Below are 25627 nucleotides of genomic sequence, written 5' to 3'. Positions count from 1 at the left end.
CACTTGCACCTGTCACCCAGCACAAACACAATATGGAAAGAGGCTTATCATGAGGAATCAGCGTATGCCATCGTGGAGGCTGAGCAGTCCTGTGATCTGCTGTCTGTAGGCTTGAGAAGCAGGGGACCCCCCCCCCGGAGTAACTCAAGCTCCCATATCAGAGGACACATCAGCGAGAAGCAAGAATCAGAAAGAGGGCTGGTTCAAGGCCCAGTCCCAGGAAGCAAACAGGGTGAATTCCACTTTCCTTCACCCTTTCACTCTGCAGACTAGATGCCCACCCAGGCTGGGGAGAGCCGGCTGCTTCACTGAGCCCACTGATTCAAAGGCTAACCTCATCTGGAAATGTCCTCACACACACATTGTTTAATCTGGGCACCCCTTGGCCCCATCAGTTGACACATAGAAGTGACCATTACTACTGCTAAGGCTCAACATGCTATAGTTCATCTGTCACTGTAAAATACACTTTCTTCGCATTTTAACATCTTGCCTGAGATTACTTTTATAATCGCGATGTCTTGGCAGTTATCATCCAGCAGGTGGCCCCTATGCTACAGGGCTCAATTGCTCCCCTGACTGTGCCTTAAGTCAGCTCAGTTTTGTCCCTCACTTAGGGAGTTTCCCGGAACCCTAGTATAATAACATTTAAATTTTACTGATGCTTAAAATGCTTTAAAATACTTAAAAATTATTACATCATAATTTGGCATTGAAACAAAGTTACTGTAGGTGCAGTGAGGGAAGAAAACAAAGCAGGGCATATATTTGTCAATAATACAGCAAACAATGCTGGAAGAAGGACTGCAGTTTTGTATTTCCTAGTACAGCCACAACTGAGTGTTTTCTAGGACATAAGAAAGGAAAAAAACTCACAAGTATTTGAAATTACATTATCTTTTGCTAGTGAAATACACTCAAAATGATTGCCTGACGACATGCCACATGCCATGGTGGGCAGGGGAAATAGCATGACAATAATCCATTCATCACTCAGGATCACTGTTTAAAACAATGTGTGAAAGTTCAGTTGGAAGTTTCTCCTTGTGTCAACAGAACAAGGTCATCTTACAATCAATGAACCTCAGATTTTATTATATATAGGTTTTACAACATTCTTCTGTTGGCTTTGCATATGAACAACCAGCTGAGTTGGCTCCAAGTTCGTGGGTAATATTATTTTTCTCTGAACTTTCTGTAGAAGAGTATGGACGATTCATTGCTGAAGCAGCAAAATCCAAGACTGGCTTGATTTTTTTTTTTTTTTTTGTACCTTTAAAGTTGATTTGCATTCTCTATTTCAAATAATTCAGATGTGTTTTAGCTTTTAGTTAAAATCACATTGTCGATTTGGGTTTCCTTTATGATTTTTTTAAATATTTTATTTATTTATTCATGAGAGACACAGATAGAGAGAGAGGCAGAGACACAGGCAGAGGAAGAAGCAGGCTTCCTGCAGGGAGCCTGATGTGGGACCTGATCCCAGGTCTCCAGGATCAGGCCCTGGGCTGAAGGCGGTGCTAAACCACTGAGCCACCCGGGCTGCCCTCCTTTATAGTTTTTTGTATTTTCAGTATTTATGCATTCACCCATCCATCCACGCATTCATTCACATCAGAGGGAATGAATGGGACCTATAGGTGGAGAAACAGAGACATCACCCCTATTCATTACTGGAAATTCCTACAACTTGCAGTCTCTCAATCTTTAGTGTCTATATTTATCATTTTAGATTCTTCCCACTTAATTATGCATCCATTCTACATGTGGATGTGTTTCTTAGTTTATATCTATGATATGTAATTGTTTATCACTTGGATTGACAATTCAGTTCCATTTTCTTTGGTGTTATTTTTACTGTTTCCAAAGTAATCTTGCCTAGTCTATTTTGATTTTTGTTTTACTATATGTGCTATTTATTTTCTTTTTCTTTTTTTTGTAATAATAAATTTATTTTTTATTGGTGTTCAATTTGCCAACATACAGAATAACACCCAGTGCTCATCCCGTCAAGTGCCCCCCTCAATGCCCGCCACCCAGTCACCCCCAGCCCCCACCCTCCTCCCCTTCCACCACCCCTAGTTCGTTTTCCAGAGTTAAGAGTCTTTATATTCTGTCTCCCTTTCTGATATTTCCTACCCATTTCTTCTCCCTTCCTCTCTATTCCCTTTCACTATTATTTATATTCCCCAAATGAATGAGAACATACAATGCTTGTCCTTCTCCAATGGACTCATTTCACTCAGCATAATACCCTCCAGTTCCATCCACGTTGAAGCAAATGGTGGGTATTTGTCATTTCTAATGGCTGAGGAATATTCCATTGTATACATAAACCACATCTTCTTTATCCATTCATCTTTCGGTGGACACTGAGGCTCCTTCCACAGTTTGGCTAGAAACATCAGTGTGCTATTTATTTTCTATTTTCTGTTTCTCCAGACCCACCCCCAGACTTTCTCTTCTCTGTCTGGTACACTGGAGGTGGACCCCTATGAATTGCAATACTCGTGCTATGTTTCCAGATGCCTTCTGATCGGATTTGGCCAATGAAAAGCTCTAGAAGGAGGGAAGAACAAGGGAAGGGGAGAAGGTCTAGATAGTTCTTCCTAGTTTTCTTCCCACTTTACTGATGCAGTCTGACGATAGCTTTGAGCCTCCTACACTATGCCTCTTGCAGGGTGGCCCCCAGTCCATTTCAGCTTTGACTGGGCTTAGATGATGCTATTACCTATCTACTATCTCTCTATTGATCGATCAATCTATCTATCTATTTATCCATCCCCTATTTATTTGCATTACACCTCAAATCAAAGGAACTGTAAGAGTGCCCTCCCATTGCTAATTTCTGGATATTTTAATATCATTGTTGGTTCCTTTAACTTGGTCCATTGCTCTGCAAATAATCCCCTTATAGAGGCTCTTCAGGTGAAACACTTGAGTGGAATTATGTTTCCAGCCAGGACTGTAACTGACACAGTATTTACTGGAAATGTCCCTGGATAATAGACTGGATTCTGGGACTGAGTTGCTCACATATTTAAGGAATGCCCAGATGACCTCTATGCTAAGTTGCTATTGTGACACTGGTAATCCACAGCAAGCAAGGGCATCACAATGACTCAAATTATTACTGGTGTATAGCATGGGGTAGCATGTCTGTGGGGGACAACACTTTACATGTCAAATACACTACACATGATCAAACGGGGTGGCTGTACATGACAACAATAACAATTATGTTTTTTCCAAAGACTACAGGGTGGTATGACTTTTATGGAAGAACTTACAAAAACAATCTATTTATGACCTTGAATATTCAACTAAAGGCCACATTAGAAAATTCGGCAGCTGTGTGAGGAGAAAAGAACCTCACTCCATACAACACACAAAAATAGAAATTTCACATAGACCTATATACCAAATCTAAAACAAGCTCCTAGAAGAAAACAGGAAAATACCTTCATAACTTTGGGATAGCCAAGATTTCTCAAACAGGATATAAGAAGAATACTAAACATACAAGCAAAGATTGACAAAATGAACTTTAAAAAATGAATAGTTCTGCTCCTCACAGGATGCCATAAAGAGAATAGAAAAGACAAGCCATTGGATGGAAAGAGATGTTTGCAAGTTATGTTTCTAAAAGAGGACTCACATCCATAATACATTAAAAACTCATAGAAATCAATAAAAAAAGAGTCATTCCAATAAAAACTTGACTAAAATGAGACTTGACAGTATACCTGGTGGGCTCAAATGATTGACTGCTTGCCTTCAGCTCAGGTCATGATCCCAGAGTCCCGGGATTGAGTCCTACATTGGGCTCCCTACTCAGCGGGGAGTCTGCTTCTGCTCGTCACCCCAACTGAACTGTACACTTAAACATGGCTAAAATGCTAAATTTCATGCTGGGTATATTTTACCACAAAAATAAGTGGCAAAGTAAAAATTACCAGCAGCAATCAAGAAAGGAAAGAGAACAATATGCCAAAACATGCAAAAGCACGCACTAAGGGAAGAAAGAGAAAATTTTGATGGAATAGGTCACAATGCTCTACACCCAGTCCTTTGAGGTCATATTAAGAAAAGGAAGAGGGACTTCTCAGAAACATGCTCTTAACAGGAGAGAAGTTGACAGAGGAGGAAATGGTACTCAGAGGGAAAAAATCAAGCCCTCTTGAGGGTAGCCAGGTTTACTACCTTCCAAGACACTGTATTGAGAAAACAAGTCTAGAGGCTACCTCAATAAGGTGAAGCAAGCAGGTCTCAAGGGTATGTTAGAATACCTAGAGTACACTACAGCAAATAGAAGGTCTGACTAGGGCTACACGCACTTTAATGATGAACTAGGGAAAATGAAAGGAAGAGCAGAGATAGAAGAGAAGACGTGAAGAAGGAAAAAGAGTAAAGAGGAAGCCCAGGAGGAGCAGAGGGGAAAGGGAAAGAAAAGGAAAAGAAGGCACTAGCAGCATATAAAAGATGTAAAGAATCCAGTTGAGACAAAGTCTATCCCAAGAGGAGGTAAATTTTCCCCCATATTTTTCATTAAAGGACCTTAATAAATAGACTCCACAGAACACGACCTCAAAAACCTAAAAATTGTATAACAAAACAAAGTGAGAATGCAGATCACAGAGACACAGACACAGACTAAAATAGAGAAGTGTGTTCTTTCATCTTTCCAGGCTTTGAGATGGGTTAACAAAGTGTCAACTGAGTTGGAAAAGACTGGGCATTGGTCAACAAGGTCAATCAATACACACTGTTTCTTCTGCCGGACAAATAAACTGAGAGAAGCTATGTAGGCTTGACCACCGAGATCCCAGAATTAATGTGGATGGAGAGCCATGCACCATTTACACAATGCCACCTCCTACAAGCCATGTGTGATTCTATTTGTATCAGTTGTGTTTGTACAAGCAGGCTAACATGACCTGCTGCCGTCAGTGCTGTGAACGTTAAGCAAGATGGTGTTTGTAACATGCTCAGCACAAACACAGCTCAGTAAACAGGAGTGACTATTGTCTTGTGGGGAAGTAAAACCTCACAGAAGCTGTAAATGGGAGCATAGCATGGTGTTTCAGGGTCCCCTCTAGAGGGCTTTCATAGGATCCTAAAACCCCATCACCCCCCAAAGATTCTGGGAAGGCAGTAGAGAGCACCAGGAACCTGTCTCCTCACCTGGACGACAGTTGCATTGGCAGAATGTCTCTGATGTTAATTATTTTGGAATTCTGGGGTCTATTGGAGGCTTGCAACCCTGGAGGAAGGTGTGGATGTGGACACTATGGCCTGTAGCAGGAATTGCCTCTCCTCCGCTTGAGCCTCCCAGTAGGCAGCTGTGCACATATTCCCAGAGCCAGGGTGGGCAAAAAAAGACCCTGTCCTCCAAATATTGGGAATCTGCATTCTGATCTTTTCATGATAAAAACACTCCACAGACTAAGAATAAAAGGAGATGACCTCAAAAAAAAAAAAAGGAGATGACCTCGACATCATAAAAGCCATATATGAGAAATCCATAGTGAACTATGATATACTCAATGGTAGAAGACTGAAAGCTTTTCCTCCAGGATCAAGAATGAGGCAAGGTGGTCTGCTTTCACCACTTCTGTTCAACCTAGTAGTACTAGGAGTTCTAGCCAGCACAAGTAGGCAAAAAAAAAAATAAATAAAAGGCATACATATCACAAAGGGAGAAGCAAAATCACCTCTACTCACAGTGATATGATTCTATATGTAGCAGCCCTAATGGTCCTACAAAAAAGTTGTTAGAATACGTGAATTCAGTGGCATGCTTTAAAATCAATACACAGAAATCAGTTGTGTTTCAATACACTCACAATGAATAATCAGAAAAGAAAATTAGGAAAACAATTCCGTTTATAACATCATCCAAAAAATACTTAGAATTTACGTAACCAAGGAGATTTAAGGCAGCCCATGAAAATGTTTGATAAGGGATTAATATCCAGAATAGAGAGCTTCTACAACTTAGTAATAATAATAATAATAATAATAATAATAAACCTCAAGAAATCTGATTAATAAGTTGGCAAGTGACTTGAATAGAGGTTTCTCCCAAGAAGATATACAAATGGCTAATAAGCACAAGAAAAGATGCTTAACATTAAGGAAAACACAAATCAAAACTATGAGATACTACTTCACACTCATTAGGATGACAATGATGAAGAAAAACACAAAGGGTTACAAAAGGATAGGAGAGGGTAATTGGGTGGTGGGCATTAAGGAGGGCACACGATGAGATGAGCACTGGGTAGTATACTATAAGTTGGCAAATTGAGTTTAAATAAAATTTTAAAAATAAAAATTTGACTATTAAAATTTTTTTTAAAGTTTGAGCACCCACTGTTGACTCCCACGTATTACTGGGAGCAAGTGAGTGTCTATGGAATGGGATTTGGCCCTTCTAATAGAACTATAAATGCATTTACACCCTAACCCAGCAATTTCATTTTTTAGGAATATACTCTGGAAATATTCATCTAAGTCCATATAAAAATAATATGTACATGAGTACACATTCTGGAATAATTTCTAATTGCAAAATACTGATAATAATCTAAATGTACATATACAGAAATGAGGCTGGTTTAATAAAATTTTTTATATCCACCCAGCGGGGGAGAAAAAACAAACAACCCAAAAACCAAAACCAGAAAATAGCAAGTGTTCACAAGGATGTAGAGAAATTAGAACTCTTTTATTCTGGCAGTGAGAATGTAAAATGGTACAGCTACAGTGGAAAAGAAGAAATGCAATTTCTCAAAAAATTAAAAATAGAACTACCATATGATTCAGGAATTCCACGTCTGGGTATCTGCCCAAAAGAGTTTGGAGCAGAGTTTCAAAGAGATATTTGTACACCTATGTAGCTAAAACATGGAAGCAACACAAATGTCCCTTGATGGATGAATAGATAAGCAAGATGCAGTATATACATATATATACATACATGCAATGGAATGTTATTTAGCTTTACAAATGAAGGGAATCTTGACACATGCTACAACATGGATGAACCCTAAGGACGTGATGCTAAGTGAAATAACGTGTTCACCAAAGGACAAATCCTGGATGATTCTTCTTATATGAGGGACCTAGAGCAGTCAAAATCATACAGTTGGAAAGTAGAATGGTGGTAACTGGGGCTGTGGGAAGGGGGGAAATGAGGATTTATTTTTTTTAAGGTATATAGCATTTAAGTTTTACAAGATGGGAAGAGTTCTGGAGACGGAGGTGCTCATGGCTGCAGGAATTTTGAATGCACTGAACCACCAATATTTAATACTCATACTTAATCATGAGTAAGATGGTCAACTTTGTTATGTGTATTTTACCACAATAAAAATAACTTTTAGGGGCCCCTGGGTAGCTCAGTGGTCAGGTGTCTCCCTTCGGCTCAGGTCGTGACCCCGGGGTCCTGGGATAGAGTTCCGCAACGGGCTCCCTGCAGGGAGCCTGCTTCTCTCTCTGCCTATGTCTCTGCCTCTATCTCTGTGTCTCTCACAAATAAAAACACAAAATCCTAAAAAATAATAAACTTAAAAAAATCTGTCACCCCTAATAGGTTTGAGACCTTAAGATTAGTTGATTAATACGACAGGTGTTTTTTTTTTTTCATATATCTTCAAATCCCTGCTCACATGTAGTTCTTCTATGAATAAAAGTGAATTTCTCACCTGCCTTTGTCAGGTAGACATTTCCACTTTGGGAAACAAAAGTAATGTCTGAAGTATAAAAGCTATGGTAAGTATTCTTTATGATATCATCATGAAAGTCAGCTAATAATTCGAAAGTGTTGCCGCCGTCGATTGAAAGCCATATCTGAGGGAACAAACAGATGATGTTTCATTAAGGGGCTGCCCCCCAACGGTCACCGTTACCCTGTCTGCACATATAAGCTCCCTACTCAGCGAAGCCCCAGCGCAGGGCCCCTCGGAAACTTCCACACCCATCAGGTGCCTGCAGGTGCACAGACTCCTTACCCACCCAGTCAATGACCTGTGTAGCTTCTTCCTGGGGTTTGGACGAGGCGCACGCGGCATAGTCGCAGGTCTACAGTGCGCATGATGAATGCATAAAAGAACAGAGTTATCCCATCAGCTCCCAAGTGGGGTCCCCTGATCATGAAAGGATGAAGTGCTGGGTGACTGGCTGGGAAGGGAGGAGCTTACCTCCTACTGACAGGAGGCTTTCTGTTCTAAGCCTCTGGCAAGTATGTCTGTGAGCCTGTGTTGGTGGTAATGCTGACACTTGCGACGGCGTGTCCCAAGACCTGAGTCAATCTCCAGATCTACTCCACCCCGGAAGTCTCTCTATTCCCCTCCTCCTCCCCCTAAGAGTTGTTTGAAGATAAATCGGATCCTGTATTGGATGAATCCTGCTTCCTTGGCACCTCTTTTAATGGCCTAAATCTTAGTCAAACAAAGATTCCGGATTTTTAAGGTTCTTTTTAAAAAATGAATTTTAATGACAAGTTAGATCTGAAAATTAGCTTCTCATACATTTAAAACATTATAAGTTGCCACTGCAGTTTCTTTGACCACCATACAAATCATTTTCTTTTACACCTTATCTTATATAACTGTGGTCTTTTCTGTCCTTTCCTAGAGGTAACTAACGACTGCTATATTTTAAAATCCTACATTTATATCTATACGTATATTTTTTTCTATAACTACATCTTTCTGTATCTGAGTGCCATATTAGCTTCAGATTAGCTTTAACCTTGCCCTGGATTACATGTTTAGGCCGTGCGTATTACACAGAGTATTTACTGAACCACATGTGAAGATTTCTATCACTCAGAAATTAGTGCTCACTGCTGGTGTAGCACGATCCATACCCCCATGGGTATATATATATATCCTATGTAGACATGTCCTATGTATACATCCTGTGACTATAGGATATGAGGACTCCAATATTACTCTGGCTTTGGCTCCTGCAAATGTTACTACTGAGCATGGTGGTAGGTGGGTCAGTGGGTGAGGAAAGGCATTTTGAACAATATACTCAAAACAGCATCATATTGTACCTATTGTTCTCTAAGTTACATTTGCCACTCAACAAAACATCTCAGATCATTTCATATTAGCTCGTGTAGATCTTCACAATCTTCTCTAGTGCTGCATGGTATCCAATATGATGGCTACACCACACTGGAGATACTCTATTTTCCTACCAGAGGACACTTAAAGGTCGGATCACAATGTAAGCTGTTAACAGACAATATGGCAAGGAGCATTCATTTATCTGTCTTTCTGTTACTAATGTTAAAGTGTGTTTGTAGAGCAGATACTGAAAAACTGAGTTGCCAGGTCAGAGGCTATCAATATATAAAACTTGTATGATTTTTCAATTTCACTGAACCACCTTATAGTCCCACTAGCATTGTATTCCAAAACCTCACAAATTATCAAAAATTTACTTTAGATTTTTACTGATTACCTGTATGAAAACAATGGCATCTCATCACACTTTCTTTTCCATTCTAAATTATTGATCCCTGTACAGCTCACTTTTATCTTTCTTATGTTATTACATAGTATAATGAACATGTGTGAACTGACATCCCAACCCAGAAATTAGCATGTTGCTAGTACTTTGCATTTTCTTCCTTCTCTCCAATCCTATTATACTGCATCTTCCCTCAGAGATGTCCAATATTCTGAAATGAAATTTGCATTTTTCGCTCCCTTGGTTTTTGCTTTCTTTTCAGTTTTAGCAATATATGTGTATGCAGGTTTAGGTGATAAATTGCTTGAGTTTATTCTTTTGGCTATTTATAAAAAGATACCATCCATATATTGTCTTCTAAGACTGACTTTTCCTCCTCTTAATACTACTTACTTATAGTCATATGTGTTGCATATAGCTCAGCTCATTTGCTTTTATACTGCTGTGTAATAGTTTATTATGTGAATCAACTGCAATTTATTCTCCTATTCATGGGCATCTGGATCATTTTCAGGTATTTAATGCTATGACTAATAGTGCCATGATGAAGATTTCAAAATGTTTCCTCATATTTGTGTTTCCCTTGCCAAAAAAAAGTGGAATTGGTGAGACAGAGCACATGCAACCACTGTAATTTACAGGATAATAATGCCAAATTTCTTTCCAAAATAATTTGTAGTCATTTATGCTCCCATAAGCAATAGATGAGAGATCTGATTGATCCATATCCTCTTCAACATCTCCTGTTGACATGATGGTGGAGGCTTCAATCTTCCTTCTGTTAATAGGGTGTGTTACATTTATTAATTTTCATGTGTTGAACCATCATTGCATTCCAGAATTAAATCCTACTTGGTCACAGTATATGTAATCCCTTTCATGCACTCTTTAATTTAGTTTGCTAGTATCTTGTTGAAGAGTTTTGCATAAATGTTCTTCAGGGATATTGATTTCTAGTTTTTTTGTAGTATCCTTATCTGGTTTTGGTATTAAGGTAACACTGGCCTCGAGAGTGACCTAGGAAATATTCCTTCCTCTTCAATTTTTGGTTGAGAGTTTGAGGAGGATTGGTGTTCATTCTTTAAATATCTGGAACAATTCAATCAATAAAGCCACCTGGCCCTGGGATTTCCTTTGCTGGAAGGTACTCAAATATACAAATTTCTATTCAAGTCCTTTGCCAGTTCAATAATCAGAGTGCCTTTTTTTTTTTAATTGCTGAGCTATAGAAGTTCTCTGGATATTAATCTCTTATTCAATCTCATGACTAGTTTTTGGTCTGTTCAGATTTTCTATTTCTTCATGATTTACTATTGGTAGTTTATGTATTTCTAGTGTGTTACCATATAATTTTTCATAATCCCACAATCCTTCTTATTTCTGTGGTATCGGTTGTAATGTCCTCTTTAATTTTTTATTTTAGTTGACTCTTCTCTTTTTTCTTAGTTACTGTAGCTAAGGGTTTATCAACTTTGTTGAACATTCCAAGAACCAATTCTTAGTGTTGTTGATTTTTTTTCTATTATTTCTGTATTCTCTATTGCATTTATCTCTGCTCTAGTCTATTATTTCCTTCCATCTGCTAACTTTGGGTTTGATTTTTTTTTTCTTCTTTTTATAGTTTCCTAAATTGGAAAGTTAGGTTGTTGATTTGAGATTTTTCTTCCTTATTAACATGTGTGTCTATAACTATAACCTCCACTGTTGGCACTGCTATTGCTGCCTTCCATAAATTTGGTGTGTTTTGTTTTTATTTTAATTTTCTTAACATATTTTCTAGTTTCCCTCCTGACTACTTCTTTGACTCATTTGTTGTTTAAAAACTTAATTTCCATATACTTGTGGATTTTCCAGTTTTCTTTCCGCTATTGATTTCTAGTTTCATTTCATTGTGATTAGAAAAGACATTTTGTCATTTAGTCATATGTGTTATTCAGTATTTAGATAATTTTAGTCACTTTAAATGTGCTGAGACTAGTTTTGTGGCCTCACTTATGTTCTATCCTAAAGAATGCTCTGTGTGTATTTGAGGAATATTTGTATTTTACTTTTGTTGAGTGGAGTCATCTGATCATGTGTATTAGGTCTAATGGGTTTACAATGTGGTTCATGTCTTTTATGTCCTTATTTATCTTCCATCTGGTTTTTCCATCCATTATTGAAAGTGGGAGAATTAAGGCTCTTATTGTTGTGTTGCTGTTTCTCTCTTTGATTCTTTTTTTTTTTTAAGGATTTTATTTATTTATTCATGAGGGACACACAGAGAGAGGCAGCGACTCAGGCAGAGGGAGAAGCAGGCTCCCTGCAGGGAGCCTGATGTGGGACTGGATCCCAGGACCTGAGCAGACACTCAGTGGCTAAGCTACCTAGATGCCCCACTTTGATTCTTTTAAAGTTTGCTTCATATATTAGGAGCTCTGATGTTTGGTACATGAACATTTTTAATTGTTATATCTTCTTGGTGAGTTGACCTTTTATTATCATATAATGACCTTTTTTGTCTCCTATAATACTTTTTGACTTATAGTTTATTCTTTATGATACTAGTATAGACAGCCCTGCTCTCTTTTGGTTACCATTTGCATGGAATGTTCTTTTCAATCCTTTCCCTTTCAGCTTATGTGTGTGCTTGGATCTAAAGAGAATTTCTTGTAGACCATAAGTAGTTGCATCCTGGGGTTTTTTGTTGTTATTTTTTGTTTTTATGCATTGAGCTTATTTTTATCTTTTGATTGGGGAATTTAATCTATATACATCTAAAGTAATTACTGATAGGGAAGGACTCACTATTACCATTTTGTTTATTTTTGTGTGTCCTGTGGCTTTCTGTCCCTCCTCCTTTCCTCTCTTATTGCTCTCCTTATCATTTCATTGATCATTTGCAGTGACATTTTTTGATTCCCTTATTTTCTTTTTTTTTTTTTTTTTTTTTTTTTTTTACATGATTCCCTTATTTTCTTGTGCATATATTCTCTATATATGTTTTTTGTGGTAACCATTGCAATAACATAAAACATCTTGGGGCACCTGGGTGGCTCAAAATGTAAGAATCTTTAAAATTTAAAAATTTTAATTTTACTTTAAATTTAATTTTAATTAATTTAATGTAAAATTAACATAAAATCAATTTAATTTTATTCAAAATTTAAAAATCTTAGTTATACTATTCTTTTAAATTTGATGACAATTTAACTTCATTGCATGTAAAATGTCCTCTTAAACAGCTCTACCTCCTACTTTATGTTCTTGATGTTACAAATTACATCTTTTTATATATACTCATTACATAGATTTATAGTTTTTAGAAACATCAGGTGCAGGTGTTCCAGCGGCATTTCATTGCATCTGTATCATTGGGGTAAATCCCCAACAGTGCAATTGCTGGGTCGTAGGGCAGGTCTATTTTTAACTCTTTGAGGAGCCTCCACACCGTTTTCCAGAGTGGCTGCACCAGTTCACATTCCCACCAACAGTGTAAGAGGGTTCCCCTTTCTCCTCATCCTCTCCAACATTTGTGGCTCCCTGCCTTGTTAATTTTCCCCGTCCTCACTGGTGTGAGGTGGTATCTCATTGTGGTTTTGATTTGTATTTCCCTGATGGCAAGTGATGCAGAGCATTTTCTCATGTGCATGTTGGCCATGTCCATGTCTTCCTCTGTGAGATTTCTCTTCATGTCTTTTGCCCATTTCATGATTGGATTGTTTGTTTCTTTGCTGTTGAGTTTAATAAGTTCTTTATAGATCTTGGAAACTAACCCTTTATCTGATACGTCATTTGCAAATATCTTCTCCCATTCTGAAGGTAGTCTTTGAGTTTTGTTGACTGTATCCTTTGCTGTGCAAAAGCTTCTTATCTTGATGAAGTCCCAATAGTTCATTTTTGCTTTTGTTTCTTTTGCCTTCGTGGATGAATCTTACAAGAGGTTACTGTGGCCAAGCTCAAAAAGGGTGTTGCCTGTGTTCTCCTCTAGGATTTTCTAGAAGCAATGTCCACAATAGCCAAACTGTGGAAGGAGCCTTGGTGTCCATCGAAAGATGAATGGATAAAGAAGATGTGGTCCATGTATACAATGGAATATTACTCAGCCATTAGAAATGACAAATACCCACCATTTGCTTCTACATGGATGGAGCTGGAGGGTATTATGCTGAGTGAAATGAGTCAATTGGAGAAGGACAAGCATTGTATATTCTCATTCATTTGGGGAATATAAATAATAGTGAAAGGGAATAGAAGGGAAGGGAGAAGAAATGGGTGGGAAATATCAGAAAGGGAGACAGAACATAAAGACTCCTAACTCTGGGAAACGAACTAGGGGTGGTGGAAGGGGAGGAGGGCGGGGGTGGGGGTGAATGGGTGACGGGCACTAAGGGGGGCACTTGACGGGATGAGCATTGGGTGTTATTCTGTATGTTGGCAAATTGAACACCAATAAAAAATAAATTATTAAAAAAAGATTTATAGTTTTTAAAAGTGGTCTTCTCATTTAAATTCTATACAAGCATTAAAAGTGAATTTATGCACCAAAATCACATGAATACAAGTCACTAAATTTGTTCACATATTTATGTTATTGGAAAACTATTTTCATGTGACTTCATGTTGCTGTCTGGTATCCTTTATTTTTCCCTTGAAGGACTCTCTCCAGCTTTTTTTCCCCCCTCAGAACAGGTCTAGTTGTAATGAACTTCCTCAACTTTAGTTTATCTGGGAAAATCTTAATTTCTCCTTCAATTTTGAATGACGGCCAAATACAGTATTTGTGATTGACAGTTTTTTTTTCTTTCCACATTTTGAATATATTATGTCACTCTCTTTTGGCTTGCAAGGGTTCTATTGAACAATTCAACGATAATCTTAAGGAAGTTCTCTTGTATGTAGTAAGTCACTTTCCTCTCATGACTTTTAAGATTCTCTTTGTCTTCAATGTTTAACATTTTGATTTTGTGTTGGTCTTTTGGGATATATTCTGATCAGAATTCTTAAAGCTTCTTTAATTTGTATACCTGTTTCTTTCCTCAGATGGGGGAATTTCCAGCCATTATTTCTTTTTAAGTATTTTATTTAAAAGGTTTTGTTTATTTATTCAGGAGAGACACACAGGGAGAGAGGCAGAGACACAGGCAGAGGGAGAAACAGGCTCCATGCAGGGAGCACGATGCGAGACTCGATCCCAGGACTCCAGGATCATGCCCTGGGTCAAAGGCAGGCGCCAAACCACTGAGCCACCCAGGGATCCCTCAGCCATTATTTCTTTGAATAAGCTCTCTCTACCCCTTTTCCCTCTCTTCTCCTTCTATTACTCCTATATTACATAGAAATGTCTGTTTGATAGTCCTTACAAATCCCTGAGGCTTTCTTCACTTTTCTTTCATTCTTTTTCACTTTTTGTTCTCTGATTTAATTATTTCAAATAGCCTCTCTCCAAGTTTGCTCATTTTTCTGTTTGACCATGTCTGCTGTTCACCCCCTCTAGTGAGTATTTCGGTTCAGTTATTGCATGTTTCAGCTCCAGAACTTCTGCTTGACATTTTTAAATCTTTACTTTTTTATATTCTCCATTAGTTCATGATTTTTTTAAATTGTTTTTAGTTATTTATCAATGTTCTCTTCTAGTGCATTGAGCATCTTTATGACAGTTGTTTAAAATTTTTTTGTCAGCTCATAGCTCTGCATTTCTTTAGGGTCATTTTCTAGGGATTTAGTCTGTTCCTTTGGTGGGCCATGTTTCCCTGTTTCTTTGGCATGCCTTGTCATGCTGTTATTTTGAGATGTGGACATTTGATTACACACCACTTCTCCCAGTGTTTATGGACTGGTTTCACACAGACCCTTATCAATCAGACAAGCTAGAGGATCTAGGACTTCTCAAATGTCTTCTAAGGGTGTGTTTTCTCTGGCTTGTACTGTGTTTTTCATTGTCTCAAATTGCCTAAGCAGTTTATCCCTCTCCTTCCAGACACCCATAAGCTCTTGCTGCCCCTGGCATGTGCATATAGAACTGCAGCTCTAAAGTGCTGTACTGATCATATCTGTTTTCAAGTTTCTGAACAAGGCTACCAATTCCATCAGTACTCTGAGTCAGATGACAGTCAATTCCCCAGTCCAGCCAGAATGTTGAACACACAGTTAATTATTTTGTTTCTATCCTGAGGGAGGATCTCTGGTGCAGGAGGTTTCCTCCAAGTTGTGCTGCATTAAGTCAGATAGGAGGAGAGGTGTGGATGGATATGGAAAATAATGCACGTTTTCCAACCCCTTTTATTGGAATCTCTTTGGCTTTAAGTTGGTCTGGATGCTGTAGCTTCTCAAGTGGATTCCAGAGTTCTTGCAAAGGTATTCTGGTCTGCAAGTTATTATATTGGCATCTCTGGGAGAAAGGGAGGGTCTGAAGGTTCCTGCTCCACCCTCTTGCCAACATAACTCCCCTCATTTTGGCAGTTTCCAAACAAGTCCTGTCAGTGCTCTGGGTTAGGCAAGTTGGAGACTAGTCCCTTGAGCAGTCCTCAGAAGAGCCAGAGTGTTGCATGCAAGGTCCATTCTTTTGTTTCTATCACAAGGGAGGATCCCTTGAGTGTTCGGTTTCTTCTTCATTGTGCTACACCATGGTGGTTGGGGGTGGGGCACAGATGAGCAAATTTCCCTACCCCTTTTGTTAGAATCCCTTTTGGTTTTATTTTGGTCTGGGTGCTGTAGCTAATCAAATGGTCTCTAGAGCTCTTGCAAAGGCACTCTGATATGTATACTGTTGCTGACTCTGTGGGACTATGTGTCTGTGGGAGAACAAGGGCCTAAAGCTTCTTAATCCGCCATCCTGTATACCCAGAATTATTTTTAATGAAAGTGATGCAATTTTTTTAATGGTTACTTTTTTTTTAAGTCTTGTTTTAAAATGCTTTCCCTACCCTGATTTCAGAAAGATATTCACTTATGTTTTCCTTTAAAAGTTTTTATAATTAAATTATGATTCCATCAAGAGTTGGACTTGACGTATGTTGCAGTGTAGATATGTATTTCAACATTGCCCATATGTAACCAATATTTATCTCATTTTGAGCAATCTCTCATTTTTTCTCTCAGAAGAGTTAAACAATTCTTGGCCTCTATCAACATTGGTGGGGGCTACTCGTGGACTTTCTATTTCATTCCATTGGTCAATTTGTTTGTTCCTGGGTCAAAACCACATTATCATGATTACTGCAACATTTTAAAAGTGTGACTATCTGGCAGTGCAAATCTCTCATCCTTATTCTTCTTTAGAAGTGTCCTGCTTATTCTTGGCCTTTTGCTTTTCCATATATGCTCTTTTTATTTTCTTTAAATTTTTTTAAACTGAGGTAGAGCTGACATATACCATATGGGCTTTAGAATTAACTTAAACTCCACAACAAGCCTTGAGATTTTGATTAAAGTTGTATTAGATCTACAGATTATTTTGAGGAAGAAATTATGTTTTAAGATAAATTTTCCTGTCCACAAGTATGTTTATATCCATTTATTTATAAAGTCTTAAATGTCTTTCAATAAAGTTTATAATTTTCTACACATTAGATCTTGGAAATCTTAGATTTATTCTTATTAATAGTTTTTTTAAAGATACTATTTTTAAGTAATCTCTACACCCAATGTGAGACTTGAACTCACAACTCTGAGATCAAGAGTCACATATTCCACTGACTGAGCCAGCCAGGTGCCACACTTTATAGGTGTTTTGCATGTCATTTTGCTTTATTTTGTTTTTGCTATTATAAATAGTGTCATAAAAATTATGCTTTCAAATTTGTTCATCATGTGCATAAATGAAAATGCCTTGCCCTTCCATCTTGTTAAATTCTTCTGCTTCTTTTAATAATTTGTAAGTATCTTTTAAGTTTTCTATATGGGCAATCATATCTTTTGCAAGTAAACACTTTGTTTACTACTTTTTAATATTCATTCTTTGATTTCTAAATTTTTTTAATTTGTCTTAATGCATTCCCTTCTGTACACTCTTTTACTTCTTAATAATTCCTTGGTAAAACTCCAACTGTGGTTAAATACAACTCTCTATCTTCTCCAATATGTGTGGGCCCCCAAAACTGAACACAGCCAAGAACATTCCATAATGCTGAATTGGTTACACTTGGAATTCATAAGCACAAAGCATAAGCAATCATACTGGCTTCCCTTAGTCAATCCACTCTCCCACCCTGCCCCTAGGCAACAATTTCACTCTGTTCTCTCTTTCCTTGAACCCCTGACACTCCTCCATCCTCATCATAAATAACTTTGACTTTTGTTGAGAAAATAAGAGATAAATTCCCACACCCTCCCATTACTATATCTACCCACTTATCAGCTCTGGAACCCAAAAACTCACCCTTCTTCCTGTTAGTATAGGGGCTCCTAAGACCAACCTGTCTTCTACTTCATAGATTGCATCTCTTCTCACCTATTGAGAAATATCACTCCAGCAATTCTTCCCTTCTCTCTCTCCTGCATCATCAGTTTTTCTCTCTCTACTGAATAATTCCCATTAGCACAGCCTAATTCCTTCTGTCTCTCACTCTTCTCTTGATCTCCCTTCCTCCTGCTACCATTGCTGCATTTCCCTGCTCTACTTTTCACCAAAACTTTGCAAAAGATTTGTTTGTATTCACTGTCACTAATTCGTCTCCTCTCTTTCTCTCTTTGCCAGGCCTCCTACTTCCCTGATTATCAGAATGACTCTGTTCTTTACCTGTTGTATAAGCCACTCAGAAGATTTAAATAAGTGAATGATTTATACATATACTAGAGCATGAAATTTCATGTGTACATACCTGGTTACCGTAGGCATACAAAAAATGACTTCGTGGATGGAATACCATTCCAACAGGAGAAGAGAATGAAGACGGAAAAATGAAAAGTGGAAATTTTGGTTTTAATCCTGGTTTGTTGTCTTTTAGTACAGACACAGAGGCAGTGGTGATTTTCTAAAAATAGATAGGCAAACTATGAACAAATCAGAAGAATATTATCATTAATATTACTAGACTATGTTACAATTTGTGTTTCCTGTTACTCAGGTTTTGATAGGGAGACATCCATTAAAATAACATAGAACTGGAGGGATTAGCAACCATCACCTGTCATTTCCCTGCCTTATAGATGTTAAACATGAAATTTAGGAGATTAAATAATTGGTCCAAGATTCTATAATAAATGGCATGGGAAGGTTTATTATAAAACTATTCCTGAACTCAAAAGACAGATTCCAATGAGCATGCTTACAACTGTCATGGCAAACTACCTTTTAAAAATGTGGTTGCCTGGGAGGTGGGGCCTGGGTGATTCAGTTGGTTAAGTGTCTGCCTTCCACTCAGGTCATGATCTTGGGGTCTTGGGATTGAGCCCCATGTTGGGCTCCCTGCTCAGCTCAGTGGGGACACTGCTTCTCCCTCTACCACTCCCTCCTGCTTGTGTTCTCTCTCTCTCTCTCTCAAATAAATAAATAAATAAATAAATAAATAAATAAAATCTTTAAAAAATAAAAAAATAAATTAAAGTATGGATGCCTGGACTGCATTCCTATTCTATTAGACCATGATATTGTAGGGGGTCAAAATATGTACCCCAAAATATGCCATGGTGGTATAGAGATTATTTTAAGCTGTAGACATTTAAAATTCAACAGATGTGGGGGGAAAAAGCCTTCTCTGACTAAAAGCAGGAATTTCTGGGAAATAAGGCTATTATTTTTTTAAAGATTTTATTTATTTATTCATGAGAGACAGGGAGAGAGAGAAGCAGAGACACAGGCAGAGGGAGAAGCAGGCTCCATGCAGGGAGCCCGATGTGGGACTCCATCCTGGGACTCCAGGATCACGTAAGGCTACTATTAATTCCTCTTCAGAACAGATGACTCCCAGAAGGGAGAATGCAAATAAAGCCTACTCCAAATCCCTGCTCCAGGGGAGTTTTATGGCCCTGAGGAGACAGAAAAACACTTATACCTGTATAAACAAAATTATCATAAACTGTCTTATCTCCTATTTGTTCTCCTGTTAACCCATTATCTTCCCACTTGTTTTCCCTTGCATACCTTTCTCACTTGCCGCCCTAAACTATTAAGTTGATATATAAGCCCCAAATTTTAACGATTTTCAAGTTTCTCATCACTGATTTTCACACACATGTGTGTACACAACATGCATAAATTGTTTTCTCTTCTCCTATTAATCTGTCTCTTATCAGTTTTATTTGCAGGGCCCCAATCACTGAACGTAAGTGAATAGAGGAAAACTATTTTTTTTCTACTCTAGAATGATTAGAGTAGGGCTAGGATCAATTTTTTTTTCTCAATTAAACTAACCATCTTATGGAACCTTAACTTTATATAGACCAAATTCAGTTTATATTCTCTTGGAGAATAAGCAAAGAAGAATCTCTATGAAAAGAGCATCATATTTTCCATTTTCATCAAACTGAATCACCAGCAGGGGCAAGAAATCCCTAAAGTGCCTTAAACTATATTATTAACCACAAATAGTTTTGCTGTAGCTAATTTTATCAACTTCTACTGCCAAGGATAGCAAGAACTTGGACATAAATTTTGCTAAGGTAACTTTTCATTCTTGCATCATCAAGAGCCATCACCCCAGGGCTGTAAGGCTTACCTGGTTGGAGAAGAGGTAGATTCCTGCACTGTGCTCTTGGTCAACAAGAAACGTTACCACAATTGAAGGAATAGATTTCATTCCTTTTAAAATATGAGGTAAGCAAGGTAACCATTGAGTAAATGGTTCTTTGGTATAAAAACAAGAGCTTGACTACAAAAAAAGAGAAAGGAAATGTTAATGCCTTTTTAAAAATGTAAGTTTTTTAAATTTTTATTTATTTATTCATGAGACGGGGGCGGGGGGCGGGAGGCAGAGACACCAGCAGAGGAAGAAGCAGGCTCCATGCAGGGAGCCCCGGATGTGGAACTCGATCCCGGGACCTTGGGGTCACGCTCTGAGCCAAAAGCAGATGTGCTTAACCACCAAGCCACTCGGGCATCCCCTAAAAATGTAAGTTCTAACCAGTTAAGCAAATAAGCTAGTGAACCACTGTGTTGTCCTAACCAACCACAATAGCAGTGATAAACCTTTGATGTCTGTGCTTCTCTTCTGGGGACGTGGGTCTAGGAAAACACTGTGAAGCCTCTCTTTCTGGCCTGGGCTGTTTTTCTAGAACTTCTATGTAGGTCCAGATTTAATGTAACTAGATAACTGTCGTTGAACCCAAGTAGAGGTGCAACTGGGTGCAAAGAGGGATGAAATCTCTCAGCCTGTAGAATTGCCATCTTTTAGGTAAATAACAAATCATGAAACAATCCAAGAAATAAAATGTCTTACCTTTTAAAATATTTAATTCTGGAGTACCTGGGTGGCTCAATCTGTTAAGCATCTGCCGTTGGCTCAGGTTATGATACCACAGTCCTGGGATTGAGACCCTGGGTCGGGCTCCCTGCTCATCAGGGTAGTTTGCTTCTCCCTCTGCTTCTCCCCTACCACTTGTACTCTTTCCCTCGCTCACTGTCTCTCAAATACATAAAAATATTTAAAAAATAAAAATTTAATACCATACCTCACTTAGAGTCCTGTTTCTCTCAAAGGTGATAGTAACATAATCAACTATAAAATATAAAGGTACAGGAATTACAAGCATTACCTATAGTTCTAAAGGTGTCATTAATTAAGTCACACAATTTTTTAAAAACACAATACTTTTTTACACTTACAACAGGGCATGCCTATTGTCTCAGATTTAATATGTTCCCCCTCAGTGTTAGGCCACTGACGTATGTAGAACAAGACTACCTTTCTATTTTATGCTATTTTAATTTTATGTCATTTTATTTAATCATTATATGCACCCATGTTGAAAAAAGCCTGTCCGTATCTCTTCTAAATTTACCTTCAAAGTGTTCTCTGTTCGCAAAACATCTTTCATTATACCACAGTTTTCCTTTGATGTAGTCAACCTACACAAATGAATGAAGATACAAAAATATCATATAGAGAAGAGGTAGACTTGAGATACATAAAATTGAAGAAACTGACTTAAAAATTCAGAAGTGTGACAGCTTAGGAGTGAGAGGTAAATAAAAGGAGGAAAATTATAGGCCAACAAAAGAAAAGGTGGTAGAGCAAGGGCAAGGGGCAAGAATATGCATCTTGAACCAAGCCCATGTAAAAGGAGTAAAAAGAAAGAAACTTCACATGACTTGGCCTCTATTAGTGACAGAAGTTGTAGTTGTTCAGTCTATACTATACTCATTCTGGAGCTACCAGATGCTGTCATGATGGGTCACAGGTCCCTTGTTGCTCCAGGAGTCTCTCCAGGAGTCTCTGCCATCAAAGCCTGATGGCAGCAAGAAGCAGAAGGGGAGGGGAAAAAAGCCACAAAAATACAGGTCTTGAAAAAAAAAATTAGTCATAAGAGAGAAGCTTCCAAGAAAGTGAGACTGTATATGTTGGATTTGAATTACGTGTGAGAGTTTGAAGGTGGTTTTATTATAGCAAGACTGTCATGTTCAAAGTCCTGTTGAGACAAGAGGAAGACCTTGTACTTTATAGGCCAGCAAGAAAATCTTTATAACCTGTGCATTGAAAGTCTTTTAAATAGATATTCCAAAACAGATTGTGGTGAGGGTTGCACAGCTGTGTACCAGGAGTCACTGAATTGCACTTTAAATGGGTGAATTTTGTGCTATGTGAATTATATCTCAAATAAAACTGCCAACCAAACAAAAAAGCATTTCCAAATGGAATGGACAATTTATTTGAATGGTGCAGTATCTTCAAGCTAAGATGTTATATTGAATGGACCTTTAGAGTTCTCATATAAACACTCAGGTTTGCAGTGTACCATACCCTTATAGTATTGAGGCAATTATCTAGAATTTTTATTGGGCCTTGACTTATTCCTTTGCTTTATCTTTAGGGTCCTTGTTTTTTTCCTACCTGGAAGCAAACTGGTGAAAGTCTCGTGAAGATTCTTAAGCATAATTTATGCTGACCAGCCTGGCCTCATTCCAAGGATGAGCTCAGGATGCAGAGATTAGTTAGGAATGAACACATGATCCAAGTTAGGTTAATGAGTGGGCCCAGAACTCAAGGGAAAGAGAGAGAGTTCATTCTTTTTTGGGACCACTAAACTGATTACATCAAACCCTGGTGCCTGTTCCTACTAACAATTGGAGAAAACCGACTGAGAATGAAGCTAATCTAAAGGAAAGCTGGTCCCACGGTGGAGAAAACAGAGTCCTATGAGACATCTATTGGGCACTACATGCAGTCATGTCTGGAAGCCAGATCCATCTCCACCTTGAATTCCCTACTTAAATGAGCCACTAGCATTTGCCTTCAGAAGGTTTGGATGATCCGTGTAAGGGAGAGAATCTGACTATTTTTCTAAGCTTCTACTTTGTGTCATGAACCATGCGGAGGTTGATGTGATATGACTGAATCACTTTACCCCACAGGTAGGTATTTTATGCCTGTTTTAAAATTAAGAAATAGAGGTCCAGAGGGTGATAGAGCGCTGGTTCAAAGTTCACTGTGATATGGCTTCTAAGCCAGCTCGAGGTGTGGCTCCCAGCTGTTTTCCATTTATTTGAACCCTGATTCCACAGCAAGGCAGCCTGGTAACCTATTTGCATACAATGGCAAGTAAGACAGTCCTTGACATGAAACCTCAAGTCTTGGGCAGCTGGTCCGGGGGCCACTCAGACAGAAGAGGGTGGTGAGTGGCAGTGAGGAGTGTTGAAAGCCTTGAGATTGCATAGACAGGGCACCGTGGTGGTCAGGGAGAGATTTCTGAAGGATGAGGAGAAATTCTCCAGGTGGAATTGAAAGGAGGAGGAGGGAAGGCCTGCTGAGAGGATAAAACACTTTGTATAATGGAGTCGAGGTGCTGGAAGCACTGTCTTGTCTCCCAGAAGGCGGGTGTTTAGGATGGTTGGAAAGGGCAGCTTGTGGCGACAGCAGACAGAACACGGCAGAAAAAGGCAAGGACGGCTCTGACTGGGAATCTTCTGCATGTCTCACAAGAGTCCGAATTTCATCCTGAAAGAACTGACCTGAAATTCCCGTTTTTTCCACTGAGCAGATTTGGGTGGCTGGCTGATAGATTCTGCCTCGTGATAAGTTCCCAATTTAGGGCTTTCATGCTTCTTATAACCTCTTTCTGGACGTCCTTTGTCAAAACCATTCCTAGAGGTCATCTGGGTTTCTATCTAAATGTCACCTCCCTGGAAGGCCTGGGAGAATCACCCTGTTTAAAATACAGTATGACCTCTTCTTCCCTCCCATTTCTCTTGCCTGCTTTCACAGCCACAAGCCCGAATTACAATCTGCAGCCACATTATGCCCTTGTTTACACACATTATGCCCTTGTTACATAGTCTATCTCCTTCAGCAGAGTGGTAGGCCGCAGGAGGCCAGGGCCTTCGTCTTCTCGTTCCACAGATAGAATTCTGCATGTTGAATCAAGCATGGCTCATTGCTTGGCTCAAATATGGCTCAGCCGATATTTGTTGAACGAACAAATGAATAAATCATCAAGTATTAACTCCTTCAGCTTCCTGCCCAGAGAGCCACATATATTCCATTCCTACCATCTTTCCTTCAATCATTATTTAAAAAAAGGGTATTATGGAAAGGTAAATCCCTATACTTTTAAGAATAAGTTAACATGTTTCCTTTTCTCCGCTGCCACACTACTTGGCTACTTTGGGGACACTTGTTCCCCCCACACACATCCCCTGTCCATCATCACTACCAAAAACCCTTGAGTTTTGTCAAGATAGTTTAGCTCAAGAAGATTTATTACAGTATCCTAGCAAATAGTAAAAACTTCGATGAAGGACAATTTGCATAATATTTATTCATTCTGTATTTATTCATTGATCTGTCAATTCTGTCCAAGTTCTAGAAACGTATTCTACCCATATACTTGGACTACAGACCTGCCACATACAAAATTCTTAATGGCAACTTTGTTCATAATAGCAAAAGATTACAAAACTACCCAAGTATCCATCAATGTGGGACAGTTTAAGTGAACTCTGGGAAGTCCACACAAAAAAATACTTATAGCTATAAAGAAAGAAGGGGGAAAGGCCATTCTCCATGTACCAATATGGAATTCTACCCCCACCAAATATTGCTAAGTGAAAACAACACGTGTACCTATTTTAAAATATAGTATAAGATGTCCCAGAGTTTCACTGCATCTGTATCTTTGGGGTAAATCCCCAGCAGTGCAATTGCTGGGTCGTAGGGCAGGTCTATTTTTAACTCTTTGAGGAACCTCCACACAGTTTTCCAGAGTGGCTGCACCAGTTCACATTCCCACCAACAATGCAAGAGGGTTCCCCTTTCTCCACATCCTCTCCCAACATTTGTTGTTTCCTGTCTTGTTAATTTTTCCCCATTCTCACTGGGGTGAGGTGGTATCTCATTATAGTTTTGATGTGTATTTCCCTGATGGCAAGTGATGTGGAGCATTTTCTCATGTGCATGTTGGCCATGTCCATGTTTTCCTCTGTGAGATTTCTCTTCATGTCTTTGGCCCCTTTCATGATTGGATTATTTGTTTCTTTGCTGTTGAGTTTAATAAGTTCTTTATAGATCTTGGATATTAGCCCTTTATCTGATCTGTCATTTGCAAATATCCTCTCCCATTCTGTAGGTTGTCTTTTTAGTTATGTTGACTGTTTCTTTTGCTGTACAGAAGCTTTGTATCTTGATTAAGTCCCCATAGTTGTTTTTGCTTTTGTTTCCCTTGCCTTCATAGATGTATCTTGCAAGAAGCTGCTGTGGCCAAGTTCAAAAAGGGTGTTGCCCCCAAAGATACAGATGCAGTGAAAGACCGGGACACCTGCACCCCAATGTTTATAGCAGCAATCTCCACAGTAGCCAAACTGTGGAAGGAGCCTCAGTGTCCATCGACAGATAAATGGATAAAGAAGATGTGGCCTATATATACAATGGAATATTCCTCAACCATCAGAAAGGACAAATACCCACCATTTGCTTCGACGTGGATGGAACTGGAGGGTATTATGCTGAGTGAAGTAGGTCAATCAGAGAAGAACAATCATTATATGGTTTCACTCATACAGGGAGTA

The 25627-nt window shown here is 38.6% G+C and overlaps 1 protein-coding gene across 1 annotated transcript in view; it reads right to left on the bottom strand.

Moving 5' to 3' along the window:
• CATSPERB (cation channel sperm associated auxiliary subunit beta) overlaps positions 1–25627 on the bottom strand; it is a 148583-nt gene that overhangs the window by 81480 nt on the left and 41476 nt on the right. The window contains exons 10-14 of the mRNA XM_041760294.1: positions 21409–21475; positions 21079–21125; positions 20122–20279; positions 18291–18444; positions 7710–7854 (exon numbers count right to left, since the gene is read on the bottom strand). Coding sequence (XP_041616228.1) covers positions 7710–7854; positions 18291–18444; positions 20122–20279; positions 21079–21125; positions 21409–21475 — 571 coding nt within the window. The remainder of the gene's footprint in view (positions 1–7709; positions 7855–18290; positions 18445–20121; positions 20280–21078; positions 21126–21408; positions 21476–25627) is intronic.

This window comes from Vulpes lagopus, chromosome 6 (assembly GCF_018345385.1).
Source record: "Vulpes lagopus strain Blue_001 chromosome 6, ASM1834538v1, whole genome shotgun sequence".
Classification (NCBI taxonomy): domain Eukaryota; kingdom Metazoa; phylum Chordata; class Mammalia; order Carnivora; family Canidae; genus Vulpes; species Vulpes lagopus.
The sequence above is the reverse complement of the archived record's forward strand: the minus strand, read 5'-3'. Positions and strand labels throughout refer to the sequence as shown.